The sequence below is a fragment of the Seriola aureovittata genome, chromosome 13 (assembly GCF_021018895.1).
Source record: "Seriola aureovittata isolate HTS-2021-v1 ecotype China chromosome 13, ASM2101889v1, whole genome shotgun sequence".
Taxonomy (NCBI): domain Eukaryota; kingdom Metazoa; phylum Chordata; class Actinopteri; order Carangiformes; family Carangidae; genus Seriola; species Seriola aureovittata.
This window is the reverse complement of record NC_079376.1, coordinates 1,739,341-1,753,659: the sequence shown is the minus strand read 5'-3', so window position 1 is coordinate 1,753,659 and position 14,319 is coordinate 1,739,341. Positions and strand designations below refer to the sequence as shown.

General features: G+C 43.1%; 1 protein-coding gene and 2 long non-coding RNA genes across 3 annotated transcripts; 1 reads left to right on the top strand and 2 right to left on the bottom strand.

Moving 5' to 3' along the window:
- Positions 1-1,062: 1,062 nt before the first annotated feature.
- Positions 1,063-7,137, bottom strand: zgc:109986 (uncharacterized protein LOC553566 homolog). Its single transcript, XM_056393651.1, has 8 exons — positions 6,935-7,137; positions 5,979-6,100; positions 5,002-5,140; positions 4,276-4,397; positions 3,675-3,785; positions 3,428-3,534; positions 2,944-3,034; positions 1,063-1,740 (listed from the first exon to the last, which is right to left on the bottom strand). The coding sequence occupies exons 1-8, from the start codon at positions 7,029-7,031 to the stop codon at positions 1,627-1,629; spliced, it is 903 nt and encodes a 300-aa protein (XP_056249626.1). The 5' UTR covers positions 7,032-7,137; the 3' UTR covers positions 1,063-1,626.
- A 1,483-nt stretch (positions 7,138-8,620) lies between these two features.
- LOC130180327 (uncharacterized) lies at positions 8,621-11,590 on the top strand. Its single transcript, XR_008829392.1, has 6 exons — positions 8,621-8,949; positions 9,906-10,009; positions 10,098-10,281; positions 10,383-10,530; positions 10,626-10,700; positions 11,017-11,590. It is a non-coding gene; the product is annotated as an uncharacterized LOC130180327 (long non-coding RNA).
- Positions 11,591-12,233: 643 nt separating this feature from the next.
- On the bottom strand, positions 12,234-13,817 carry LOC130180445 (uncharacterized). The gene is made up of 2 exons (XR_008829406.1): positions 13,425-13,817; positions 12,234-12,885 (listed from the first exon to the last, which is right to left on the bottom strand). It is a non-coding gene; the product is annotated as an uncharacterized LOC130180445 (long non-coding RNA).
- Between the last annotated feature and the right edge of the window lie 502 nt (positions 13,818-14,319).

Sequence of the window (14,319 nt, the reverse complement as noted above, 5' to 3'; positions counted from 1 at the left end):
ACTAAATAATACAAGTACTTTCGTAACTAACGACAGTTAGGGTATTTATTGTTAATTTGTTGACAATTTTAATTGTTTATGGTTTAATGCTGCAACTAACAATTATTTTCATGATCAATTAGTCTGTCAAGCATTTTCTTGTTTAATCGTTTGGTTTATTTTGGGGGTTTTTCAAGTTTAACAGTAGCTCGTAGAAAAATGCAAACATGACAACTAAAGCGTGAAATAAATTAATAAAATAATGTGAAAAAACAAGTCAAATTAAATTACAGGCTCATACCATAAACAGAAGTTTACAAGCAAGAAAGAAGAAGAACAAAAGGTTGTCCCTGGTCACGCGCCATTTTTTACCTCAAAAAAAGTTTAGTTATCTTTTCAAAATCTCATCTAACTCCTCTCCCTCATTTAAAATCAGTAAACTGACTGACTCTCTGAACAGTTTTCTATAAGTCCCCTGAACGCACCATACTCGGTGAGCAGGTGGGCGGGACTTCACGGTCCTCCACGGCCGCCGGCTGGTCGGCCGACCCGCCACTCCTCCGCTCCCAGCCAATGGTTGCCCTGGAAACGGCTCCTGCTGTGTTGCGAGAGAAGCTGAAGCGACCGCGGTGATGAAACGGAACGGTGACGTCAGAGGATTGAGCGGCAGGAAGCAGCGATGGTAGTGACACAGACAAGTGAGTCACGGCAGGAGGTGATGCGTCATCAGAGAGGAGCTGGTGAAGCTGCTTATGTTGTGACCAGGTATTTGGAGAACCCTGGTTATGATGTAAGGCCAGACACACCTGCCTGTGGTCCCTCAGACCAGGTGTGTCACCAGCTCAACTTATACAGTAGTTTGTCAGTTAGTCTAGAAACATGATAGTAACTGGCGACCAAATCAAACCGTGAAATACAAATATTTAAAGGCAGATTCAGCAGGAACCTGGAAACTGTTTTCAGTGTGCTCCATATAAACCAGATCTCCAGAGTGAGATCGAAACCAGGTTCCTAATGTGCTGCCAGATGATGAAGATCGGCTATGACCAGTTCCTCCAGTTTGTGTCAACAAATCCAATAACAAACAAGAAAATGTGTTTAATTAATTTATGTGATATTGTCAAAATATAATCAGGTGTGTAAATAAACAAACACTTTACTCACATATAAATATGTAATAAGTAAATAACAGATAGAAACATTTTCTCTTCACTCTTCCTTTAAGGACATAAATTATATTATTACAGATCTGATCTGCAACCATTAGTTTTAATAATCAATTCATAATTTCAGTGATTTTTATCATTCAAATTAAAAAAGGTGTTTTCAGCCTCTCAAATATGAAGATTTCCCTGTTTTTCCACTATTTCACGATCAATCAGATCAATTAAATATAATAAAAATAATCTTTAGTTGTGGCTTTAAAATCCGGCTGAGTTTTATTATACTGTCCTTCACTGTCAGCAGACCAGAACAGTCCGGACCAGTTCAAACCAGACCAGAACAGTCCGGACCAGATCAAACCAGACCAGAACAGTCCGGACCAGATCAGGAATCAGATCATTTCAAACCAGTTCAGGAATCAAATGGGTCCAGACCAGTTCAGACCAGCTAAAATTGGTCCAGTCCAGAAAAGTCCAGACCAGTTCACATGACCCTGTACAGGTGGATCTGTCTGAGGGCGTCGGGGTCTGTGTTTCTGCCCAAGTAAACGTTGTAATCCACAGGAAGTTCCTCCACCCAGCCGGACCGCAGCGCCTCCTGGTGGAAACAATTTCATTCCATCAATATAATGAAAGGGATTTTTCAATAATGTGGTCGACTGAGAACTGGTCTAAAGAACGTGGACCCCGACGTAGACCCAGTGTCAATATCTGCTACTCTGGTAAAAAAAAAAGAAAAAGAAGAAGCCGGTGGACATCAAAAAACTTCAACTCCCAAGGTGCATTTCACTACCAACCACCCAGTTACAGAGCTGCACATTAGCAGTGACGGTGGGTCAGTGGAGTCGTGAAATGCATTTCCATTTCCTGTTACTGAAGAGAACCTCTCCCGGCAGACACCTGTGAATACTACAATACCCATCAGCCCCAGGTGCCGTTGCCATGGAGACAAAGCTAGTTAGAGGCGGGAATTCAAAAACACTTTGTCATTGCAGTTGTCAACAAAACAAAGAAATTAAAAGTGAACTGCTTCCTGCTGTAGATATCTGCTCTGTGATTGGATGGTTGGTGGTGAAATGCACCTTGGGGGTTGTAGTTTTTTAATGTCCACAGGCTTCTTGTAGCTTGAGCTGCTGATGTTTTGTTGCGATGGGGCAAGAGAGTTTCATATTGAGTCTCTTACATTAGAACTGACACAAATATATCCAGACTTTCAAAAGCAGCGACTCGTCCATATGGAACAAACCCTCAGTGTGTGAGACGTTTTAGATGCGACACATGGGACATCAACCGTCAGTGATCTCTGTACAAACAGTTTCACATCATTTCAGGAACTGAGAGAATCAGAGTGAGGCTGACCCCTACAGGACCTGTCAGTTCCTGTCAGAGGGCTGAACTGAAAGCAGCAGGTTTCATTATGAACTGTTCACTGGCAGCAGCTTCTCACACGTTAGGTTCAGTTTTCCCTGGTTTTTCTTTAATGACAGTAAACGCAGCGTCTCTGCTGGACATTAGAGGACGTTCTCAGACGTATGATGATGAACAATACGACTTCACTGACGTTTTCTGTTTGTAAGCTGACACACACACTGAAGTGATGATGACGACTCAGATGATATGGAGTAATCCTCAGGGTCTGGGGCCCCTGGGGGTCTGGGGCCTCCAGGGGTCTGGGGCCCCTGGTGGTCTGGGGCCTCCAGGGGTCTGGGGCCCCTGGGGGTCTGGGGCCCCCGGGGGTCTGGGGCCTCCGGGGGTCTGAGTTGGGGATCCGCTCTAGAGTGTGTGTCAGTGTGAGTTTTACCTGCAGAGCGTCCAGACTCTCCTGAAGACTGGGAACAGTCACCAACAGAGATCCTGTCTTTCTGAAGTTCTGCATGATGAACCTCCACGCTCTGAACACACACACACACACACACACACACACACACACACACACACACACACACACACACACACACACACAAACAAGTCTTGTTTTGATCCACTCCTGTTTGCCCTGTGAAAGTCTCAAATTAAAAGCCCTGTAGTATTTTTGTGGACATTTCTGAACAGGGCTTTTATTGTGAAACATTTGCTGGTATAACATATACAGGACTCAAACTTTTAATTGGCTCCTGGTTTTTATTTGAGGAAATAGTAGTTTGTGTCTCTTCTGTGTGTGTGTGTGTGTGTGTTGTGTGTGTGTGTGTGTGTGTGTGTGTGTGTGTATGTGTGTGTGTGTGTGTGTGTGTGTGTGTGTGTGTGTGTGTGTGTGTGTGTGTGTGTGTGTGTGTGTGTGTCCTCACCTGACTTGCTCGCTGGGCTCCATGAAGAACTCGAAGACGTTGTTCATGACCAGAACATCGGTGTTCTGCAGCAGAACGTCCTGCGTGCAGACGTCAGCATGGAGAACCTGCAGCAGAGTCCACATCAGAACCGGACCAGACCACGACTGTCATCAGTCACACACACACACACACACGCACGTGCACACGCACACACACACACACACACACACACACACACACACACACACACACAGAGGAGACCAACCTGAACTCTGTCGCTCAGTCTGTACTTCTGCAGCATGTTGTTCTGCAGCTGGACGAACTCCTCACTGAGCTCCAGGCCGAGCAGGCGAGAGGCCGAGCTGTACACGTGACCCTGAACGCACCACAGGCACACAGATACACACATTAACACAGATAAACAGTAACACATTATTTACATACAAACGTTACGTTCAGTTACTTTTGACGATGAGCTGCTTGAGGAGGGTTTGTTTTCACCCTCGTCTCTTCACTTGTCAGGAGGATTTCACAGAAACTACTGGACTGATTAGTATTACACCTGGTGGAGGGATGGGACCTGGTTAAAGGGGCGGAGCCTGGATTTTCTTTTTTAATCGCTTTCCTTAACAATTTTTGTTTTGCTTTGGCGAAGGTGTGTCCTCTACCTAGTGTCCTCCAGGGGGCGCTGCAGGTCTCTATACTCTGTTTCTTCACTCGGCACTTACTGAACATGTTGTGAACAACTTTCACAGGTTTTTTGTTCGGTGTAAAAGGGACTCAGGCATGTATTATGTGTCCCCAAGAGGATAGTGCAACAGGTCTGTGTGTGTGTGTGTGTGTGTGTGTGTGTGGTGACCTCTGACCCCGTAGAGCACAGCTCCCAGTCTGGATCCGACGTCCACCAGCGTGCGACCGCTCAGGTCTGGAAGAACGTTCTGGAACAGAAACTGAAGCTCGGACACTGAGAACGAGTGAGAGAGGAAGTCTGGAGGAAGAGCAGAGGACCAGAGTGAGGACCGGGTCCCACAACAGGCTGCAGTCTGGGGGCCTCAGCTGCTCTAGAACACTGGTTCCCAACCTCTGGGCCGGGGCCCGTGGTGGGCCGCTCAGGTATTGCAAGTGGGCCGAGAAATCATTTGCAAAACAGCACAATTTTAGTGGCAAGATGTCATTATATTATAATAACATAATATTAATAATGTTTTTAAAGGTTTTAAAATCTTGAAAAACTTGTTTCATTATTTGTGTTCTCGTATTAAACTCGTATCACTGTGATAAACCAGTGATAGGAACTTTATGTTGTTGCTGACGCAGCGAGACAGATGATAAAGAACCCGCTTGGAGAATCAACTCTTGTTCTCCGTCTCGTCACGGCGTCGGGAGCCGCCAACAGTTTTGAGAATTTCAGGGAGGCCGAGACGGTTTGGAGCCGCAGGTCTAAAGCTCCACATTCATCTTTCCATGGTGTCGCCTCCACTCTAACAAAGCTGGAATATTACTGTGTGTAAGAGCTGCTCAGACCGGCCTGTGTGTGTGTGTGTGTCTGCTCGGAGTTCAAAGGTCAGTAGGGATGATGAAGATGTTCCCACCCAGAGGTGCCGTCCTGTAGGAGCCACAGCTGAGGCAGTAGGTCCGGCTCATGGTTCCCTCCTCACACAGAGAGTCCACCTGCTCGTCATCATACAGGAAACTGTCCACGTGAACCGTCGGCTGCGACCGCTGCTGCATCTTCAACACACACCATCATCATCATCATCACCATCATCATCATCATTATCATCATCATCACCATCATCATCATCATCATCATCATCACCATCATCATCACCATCATCATCATCATCATTATCATCATCATCACCATCATCATCATCATCATCATCATCACCATCATCATCACCATCATCATCATCATCATCATCATCATCATCATCATCATCACCATCATCATCACCATCATCATCATCATCATCATCATCATCATCACCATCATCATCACCACCATCATCATCATCATCATCACCATCACCATCATCATCATCATCATCATTATCATCACCATCATTATCATCATTATCATCATCATCACCATCACCATCATCACCATCACCATCATCATCATCATCATCACCATCATCACCATCACCATCATCATCATCATCACCATCATCACCATCATCATCATCATCATCATCATCATCATCATCATTATCATCACCATCATTATCATCATTATCATCATCATCACCATCACCATCATCACCATCACCATCATCATCATCATCATCACCATCATCACCATCACCATCATCATTATCATCATTATCATCATCATCACCATCATCATCATCATCATCACCATCATCATCATCATCATCATCAGTGATGTGTTAGTACTTCTGACTTTACTCGAGTAAAGAATTCTTCTTCCTCCGCTGCTTACAACTCGATATGAAACTACTAATTACTCATATTATTATTTCGTTACCCAGAACTTTAATGTGCGACAGTTTTCTCAGCCATTTGAAGTACTTGTTTGCAGTATTATGTGATATCAGTGTCGTACCTTGTGGTGGGCGGTGGTCTCAGAGGGTAACATGGCGTCCAGAGGCAGACTGGCTCTCAGGTCGTCTGCGATGCTCTGCAGCATCACCTTCCTGTTGTCCACCAGCAGGTCATCCAGCTCGTCTGCGGGACATACACACACACACGGCCTTCTGGGTAATGTAGTCACAGTCTTTTAAATGTCTGTGCCCAGGGTACAGGTTTATCACAGCCTGTTCACATCCTGCAGACTCGTCATCCACCAGTTTAATGGTTGGAACAAGTTTATGTTTTCACTTATGTATTTATGCTGCCCAGGGGAGAGGGGCAGTCCCACAGAGAAGTTACATAGTTTAAAATATATTCATAGTTAAGAGTGTTATATATATTTCATTATATTGAATCTAAATAAGAGAAAATACATGTCAAACTTATATGTAAATATATTTTGAAATCTAGTGAATAAATATATTTTAATAGTTGATTTTGGCCACTTTTAAAATATTTTTCACATATATTAGATACACATATGTAAATATATTTTGATTGGGAAGGGTTAAATATATCAATTGCCTTATATGTAAATTTGAGTAGTTCTCCGTCTATGTAAATACATGAATTTGTAATATATGTACATATTTAAATTTGTGAAATGTGTTAATATATTACTTTTCCGTTTATGTAAATCTATTTTGAAACATATATTCAAATATTTAATTTATGCTAAATTTCAGTATATTTGACATATATGTGGATAAAATTAAACATGTTTTCCTGGAATATAGTTACACATGTTCAATCCCATGTGAAATAAATGAGGTCTCCGTGTGAATATTTTCACTTTACATACACTTCTAAGTTCATAACCTCATAATTCCTCGATTCAGATCTGATTCATGTTCAAGATCCGCGGGAAGAACAGTTTTCTGACATGCTGTCATAAGTGATCATGTGCAACAGGGCAGGTGAAGTGTTTACCTGAGTTTCTGATCCAGTCCAGGAGTTTCGGGAGCTCGGACGGACTCACTCTCCTCAACAGATGCTTCAGTTCCGATTTAGCTTCAGAAAAATCCATGTTGAGCCGCAGAAAGCAGCTTGGATCTGTCAGGAAACCGAAGTGTGAGCGGGTCCGTGTTCAGGCTGCGGCTCTGCTCCGTGGCGCACAGGAACAGCTCTGCGGGTTAAGGTGGATCCTGAAAACTGATGTTTATTTAACCAACTTCCAAACACCGGATTATAACATTAATTCACCCCTCAAAGTGATGTCACTTCAGAAGTCTTACGAAAAACACGTGTGAGTGAAAGAGCGACAGACATTTACATTAAAAATCACACTCTATCTCGCAACTGTTCAGACGACCTTAAGAGACGTAGTTTTTTTTTTTCCTCCAAAACTTTATGAACTACAACAAATGTTTATCCCAGCGGTAAACTTTAACTTTAGTCATAGTTTAATTACATTTTGTGGGAAACTTTGTTTTAAATTGTGGGTCGTCTTGATTCGATCTCTATGAAACTATCGGAAGGAAATTGGGCAAAAACACGCAGCCCCAAAAATTAAAATAAAATGTTACAGAAAGAACTAGTTTTTTTTTTTTTATTTGTGTATGCCGAATTAAAGAGCAGCTCGCTGTGCTTCAGAAAAGTTCTTCGGTTTATATGTATCTCGGTGTTTTTTCCAGTATAGCTGAAGTGTTGTGATAATTTAGAGCAGATGTGAGCGGAGTTCGCTGTTAGCTTCAGTGCTAGCTGGTCGCTAGCTAACAGCCTTTGTAGCTTAATGCGACCCGAAGCCAACACCGAGCTCCACTCAGAAAACACTCCATTATAGTTATACTGCCGCTTTATTGGACATAAATACAGACAAATGTCAACACGATGAGCGTTTGAACAGTTGGGTATTCTGCTCTTGATTTCGGTATAACAGCCCATTAACTAAGTACATTTACTCAAGTATTGCACTTAAGTTTGAGCTACTTGACTCTTTTTACTGCACCACTTTTATTTGAAAGATTTAGTTTCTACTTATTTTCCAATTTAAATTTTTTTGCGAGAAAATCACCCGAAGAGCTTATAAAATAATGAAAATAGTAAAAGTTTTTTTGTTTGTTTTTTTTTTTAGAAATTTTATGTAACTACAATTTACAGATTCCTCCTAAGTGCCTCACGTGCTGACCATCGGGCGATCCTACAATTTACCAATGTTCCCTAAACACACATACATACAGACTGTTGTAGCTATAGGTGGATGTATTTAAAGACCATGGTCCCAAATCAGTTGCTCAGGCGCATCTCAATACAGGTGTGGCCTAAAATTACTTTGGTTTAAAGAAGATAATGGGGCGTTAAGTTAAAACTAAGTGTTCAACCATACTGGTATTTCATCATACTTTGGACAATATGATTGTGAAACAGGCATTAAATTTCGTGTGGAGTTAAAGATGTTCTTTAAAGGTCTAAAATATAACTTGGTTGTAACGACACATTTTCATTTCCATTTCCTTCTACTTCTTCTCCTACTTCTTCTTCTACTTCTTCTTCTACTTCTTCTTCTACTTCTTCTACTTCTTCTACTTCTTCTTCTACTTCTCCTTCTTCTTCTCCTTCTTCTTCTTCTTCTTCTCCTTCTTCTTCTCCTTCTCCTTCTTCTTCTCCTTCTTCTTCTCCTTCTTCTTCTTCTTCTTCTTCCTGCCCGCGTGCAGGTAGTTTATGTGACTAGCAGAACTTCAATAGTTTCTGTAACTGCTAAACTATAATCTCAGTAGTCCGAATATTAGTTACTCCTTTAGGTAAACATAACCATTTACGATAAAATGTATTCCCGGTAACAGACTGCTCCGCTCCGCTGTGACGAAGCTGCACAGACGAACATCACCGGGGAAATACTGGATTTATGCGCCGGTTTAGTCGCGGGAAAACGTGGATCCGGAGGAGGAGCGGACATATCACATAATAAGAGTACTTGAGAAACAACGTTTGCTTCGAGTTAACAGGTAAAACAAGAATAAGGTGCAGTAACATACGGGGCTTATGTAGCATCTGTAGCATAGTGTTAATTGTACTGGCGTTATCGGACATAAAATGGCGCCATGAAGAGGCTTTAGCCAGAAACCGTAACATTTCCCAGGCTCCCTGGAAAACCTTGAATACACTTGACCAGTTTTCCAGCCATGGGAAATGGGAGAAATTATTAAAATAATCAAAGTAAATTTAATTATAAATTATTTCAACAGTCGGGCTAACTGGTAGTTTGTAGATGAACGTGTTCTTCCCAACTTGTTTTAAACAGTTGAATAATGGGTTAGCATGTTTGCTGCAGCTGCTAGCTAGCTTGTTTTGCTTATAGCTAAAGGGGAAGAGATGGAGACAAGTCTGATGTGATGGTTTGGAGGAAGTTGCTTTCTCTCTTTAACCGTCAGCTTCCTACATGTTCTGGTCTTTTTGTAGAGATGGTCGACGCTCCACACCACAGCAGACTGTTTCTCCTTCATCATCACCATCATGTGTTGTTACATGTGTTGTTTTATTCAAAAACACAGATATTTAATTAGCTGTGATTTAAGAGCAGGACAAACAGCTGATTATCACAGTTCAGTTACCTGCACTTTTTAACATTAATGACTATTTTATTTAAATTACTTCTGTGTTTGCTTTATTATATTATAGGTTTTCTAAGTACTGGTGCATCAGTCATGGCACAGGTGGTACTGGCTAGTTGACTTTAGGTTTAGGAGCTGTAATCACTGCTGAGCATTCTGGCTGTACTAGCTACTAACACATCACATGTGATGAATGTAATCATGGCCACAGGCCTCACCTGAATCTCAGGGAACTCACCTTACAGGCTCGTGCTGCCTGAAACCCGCCCTCATGAAAAAATCTATCGATAAAATGTCAGATTACATCCTCGCAATTTTTAAAGTTTAAATTTGTGTCTTTGGTTTTCCAGGAAATTCTCCTCCTGCTCCTGTAAAGACAGTGTAGGAGGAGGTGCATCAGCAGTCAGCTGGACCTTCACCACCAGCAGCTGTTCCCTGCAGTGCTGACGTACAGGTAAATATAATGAACGGGTTCTGTACAGCCCAGTGTGACACAAGGATACTCAGAGGAAAAGTAACTATAACTGTTTTTGTGCTGCAAGCTGCTGTGTGACAGAAGGTGCTGGCTCAGTTGAAGGGCCGCATGCTGGGCAACAGCACCGGCTGCCTTCGCTCCTTCCTGGTTGTGTGGTACACCTCAAATCTGGTGGAAGTTGAAGACTCCAGGAGTCCAGCTGCCCCCTCCTCCCGATGAGCTGAGGGCGAAGGTGACTTCCATCCACCAAGGTGAGCCAGCAACACGTCCGTGAACATGACGGTGTCTGACTCTGCTGCTCATATCTCACATGAACTGCAGCAGCGTCACTGGTTAATGAAACACTCTGCAGGTCGACGGCAGGCTGGGAGGAGCAGACACTGGTTCTTCTCAGTGGGTGACAGGACGACCCTGATGAGCCTGACGAGGACGATGACCAGCTGGAGGAGGCAGTTGATGAAAACCTGTGGATTCTTTGGATCCCTCTCAGCAGCTCTGAGGTTTGTGCCGTTCAGACTTTGTGACGAGGTTATTGTTTATTGTCTGATCCTGAAGTTATGGACTTGTGTCGTATCTTAATTTCTGTTCATCGCAGGGCCTCAACCCCGGCCCTCAGAACCAGAACCAGTCTCCAGCTGTTGGTGGTGAACCAGTGCACCGTCTCTCAGTGGTGAGTCTCAGTTCATTCACAAAGGACTCACAGATTAAAACCTCTGTTATCTTCACAAGCTGCTGCTGACACATTGTCACATATATACACTCAGAATCTGTTTTTTTGCCGAGTGGGTTTTCAACATACAAGGAATTAGCTTTGGTGTTTTGATGCAAAACAACAAACATGGTAAGAAGAAAAGAAATATAAACAAAGCAAGTAACTGCAGGTCGGATAGCTCAAATATAAATAGAACAATTAAACAATAAAATATTTACAGTAAAAATGTGAAGAAATTATGTTCAACACCAACAGCTGTGTGTTCGCTCCGCAGACGGACGTTTCACAGCTGCTCAAGAGCTGGGCTTTCCTGGTCTGCTCCCGCTGCAGCTGCTGCTGCTGCTGCGGACTGAGGATGATCATGAAGATGGACCACAGACAGCTGAGGAGGACAGGTGGGGAGAGCGTGAGCTACTGTCCTGTGGCAGCTGGAGGACTGAGCCCAGAGGAGGGGCTGTCCGCTCTGAACACTAAACATGTTGTTACATGATCTGACCTCTGACCCTCTTTTACAATCCTGTACATAGTTTGTTTCTGTTGTATTTGAACACATTGAAGCGCTGAGCTGCACTTTAACAAGTAAATACTGACACTCTAATATGTAAACACAGACAAACTCTGGACACAGGTTTTAATAAAGATCAGTTTCAGGCTGAAACTCAGAGAAAAACATGTTTTTTCAACTGAAGCTTCATGTCGACATCGTCTGAGTGAAAAAGTTGGAAAATGAATCTTGTTGTTTTTGTTGTAATGTTTTTATTGACACTTTTACCTCCAGTAAATCAACATGAATATCAGGAAAACACTTCCCGCAGTGTCCTTCAAAATAAAACTTGCTGTAAAACGTGTTTCTTTGAGCAGTTGTTGAGAAAGCTTTGCTGCAGTTGGAAACGAATGGAAGGCCTGTTGTTTATTGCTCAGTGTTGATATCAGACACACTTTATAAACAATCAGCTGATCATATAAAGGAGGTTTCACACTCAGCTGTGGGAGAGGACTTTTCTCCTGACATTTAAAACTTTTTAAATTCTTTTCAATAGATTGTAGTCGGCCTCATAAAGGATTAACACACAGAAACACTGCTCTACCAAACTGAACGTCCCTGAAGATACCGGAGGAGGACCAATCAGTGAGTACGATGTCTGGGAGTGTGTGCAGGTGTTGCCGGGCAGGTGAACCCTCGTGACCTCATCACCTTTTGCTGCTACCCCCCAGCTGTATATCACAATAGTTCTTACAGTAATATCATGAATTAATTAACATGACCTGGTGTCAGAGGTCTGACAGATAATTCAGAGAAAGGCGGCCGAGGCTTCTACAGCAGGACGGGCCACTCCATGTCCTGCTGTCACAGCAGGTGTGACCTACTGTGTGACGGTTGGTGTTATGACTGCGGAGAGAGAAGAGGACCTGAGGGACATTTTTACCCTCTTTTTTTTCTGTTTTAATATTCAAATGTTTTATAAATAAATAAAATAGTTCAATCTGCACTTTGTTTGAAAGCTTTATTATTTATGATTTATTTACATTATGTGACATGTAAACACGAGGACAGTAACATGCAAATGCAACACTGACAAAATAATATGGATGACTCATGTCAGTCAACCTGTCAGGGTTCAAAGGTCAAAACATTAAAAAGTCAACACAATATTCATGTTAATGACAGAAATCAGTGACAATCAGCAGGTGTCCAGTTTAACAACTTCACTCAGACAATTAATCTTAATCTTGGTTTTTCCTCCGTCACTGTCTGGTGGATAATACATCACTGTTCTGTGTTTATCAGGCGGCCACATTATTGACAAAGACCTCAGTTACGCTGTGCAGCGACCCCTGAAGCTTTTCTCCAGTTTTGTAACGACCGGGTATCGAACCGCTGACCTTCTGCTCCACTCCTCCACCGGCTGGGTTCAGAGGTGAGGCGACAGGAGGGAGAGAAGACCTGGAGGTGTAAATGGTGTTATCAATAATACCAGTAATAACAGTTTACACCGTTCTCCATCAACATACTGCGGCTTTTATTTTAGAAGCACGTCACTTAGATTTGAGGTGTTGTGACATTTTACTTCAGAGTATCACGTGGTTTGTCCGGTAGGTGGCGCTGTGATCCTTCACACAGAGAAAGAACAGCTGATAATCACTGAAAATACAGAAAAAATAAATAGTCTCACAACAGATATATAACGACCACAGACTGTTTCTAACGTCACGCGGAGTCACGCTCTCTACAGGAGATGAGCAGGTTTCTACACGAGTTTTAGTCAATAACTGGAGGAGAGAGAGAGTCGGGCTGAACCGGAGAGGCTGGATCATGAGGACCAGGGTCTGACCGAGGGTCAGGACGTGAGCAGGAGGTTTGGAGAAAAAATAACGTTTCAATAAAGTTTTAGAGCAGAAAATCAGTTGAAACAGCGCGTGGGGCTGATGACTGAGTGATTGCACCTGGGATGATTAGAGCGGGTGACTGCACCTGTGTGACCCAGAGAGGCAGCGGGTTGCCGGGGGACGGTCCCGTGTGAGACTGGGCTGAGATGGTGGTGGATGTGGGAACACCTCGGTCCGCTCCCCGGTGTGGACCGGCTCTCGCCCCCCGCTCTAAACTAACTGGAGACGGGACAGCTCCAAAGCTCCGACCCCGCGGAAAAAGTAAGAAGTTTTAAGTTAATTTATTTCACTTACCGTTCCTTTGTCTGTGTGACGTGTAGTTTTTATTAACAGTCGTTGATTTTAAAGAGCAGCTCGGTTTAGTCGTATAATTACTTCAGATGCAGTTTGTAACAAACACTGAGTCCTGCCGCTGCAGTTCCCGCCAGCGCCGCCGGCGGTGGGGGCGCTGTTCCATTAGAGTCAGTGGACAAAAATTTTAATGAAAAAAGAGTAACGCTTCACGAATTTGCATGTTCCATCTTCTCTGTTCCAATTGTTCCAACTTCTGAACCAATGGCTGTCCTCGGCGAGGCGATGTCCCGCCTCTCCCAATCACCGTGCTGCATTTGTTCCAATTCCTTAAACCCCGGAACACGGCCAGCCAATCAGATGGCCGGATTTGTTCCAATTCCTGAGCTGTGACGCCCACGGTCAAGGTGAAGCATTTTCGTCCTAGAAGACGGCGGTGAAGACGTAAGTACAATATTCACTCGTTTTAATCAGATATTTGGGGAAAAACTTGTTTATGACCGATGTATTAGTCAAACTTTGTTTACCGAAGTGTTTTTACGGCTCGTTGTGAAACGCAGAGTGATCGTTTATCGCCGTATACGCGGATTTTCTCGTTCTGAAAATGTCAAATTATCATTTTAACTTCGCGGAATTCATTCGTGATATACGGTATATGTATTTATCGTGAGCTAGCCAGCTAACATTCGTGTTGTTCAACCGTATTTCAGGCTAAATACATGATGCTAACACACCGCTGTCAGTCGGTCCGTACAGAGCTACAGAGCTAACGCTGTTTGCTGCTTTTACATTCATTTTACATGTTGAGGCGGCAAAAAAATTAAGCTTTTGTCATTCATGTTGGCCATAAAGTTGGAATCATTTTGTTTTCGGACACAATCCTCTGTTTATTCATATT

What these genes read in the sequence shown, in the direction of transcription:
- zgc:109986 (XM_056393651.1), bottom strand. Translation starts at nt 7,031, where the DNA reads ATGGATTTTTCTGAAGCTAAATCGGAACTGAAGCATCTGTTGAGGAGA. An exon ending in GACTGAGCGACAGAGTTCAG is followed by an intron (nt 3,535 to 3,674) that starts GTTGGTCTCCTC and finishes ACTCTGCTGCAG; the next exon opens with GTTCTCCATGCTGACGTCTG. An exon ending in AGAGTCTGGACGCTCTGCAG is followed by an intron (nt 1,741 to 2,943) that starts GTAAAACTCACA and finishes TGTTTCCACCAG; the next exon opens with GAGGCGCTGCGGTCCGGCTG.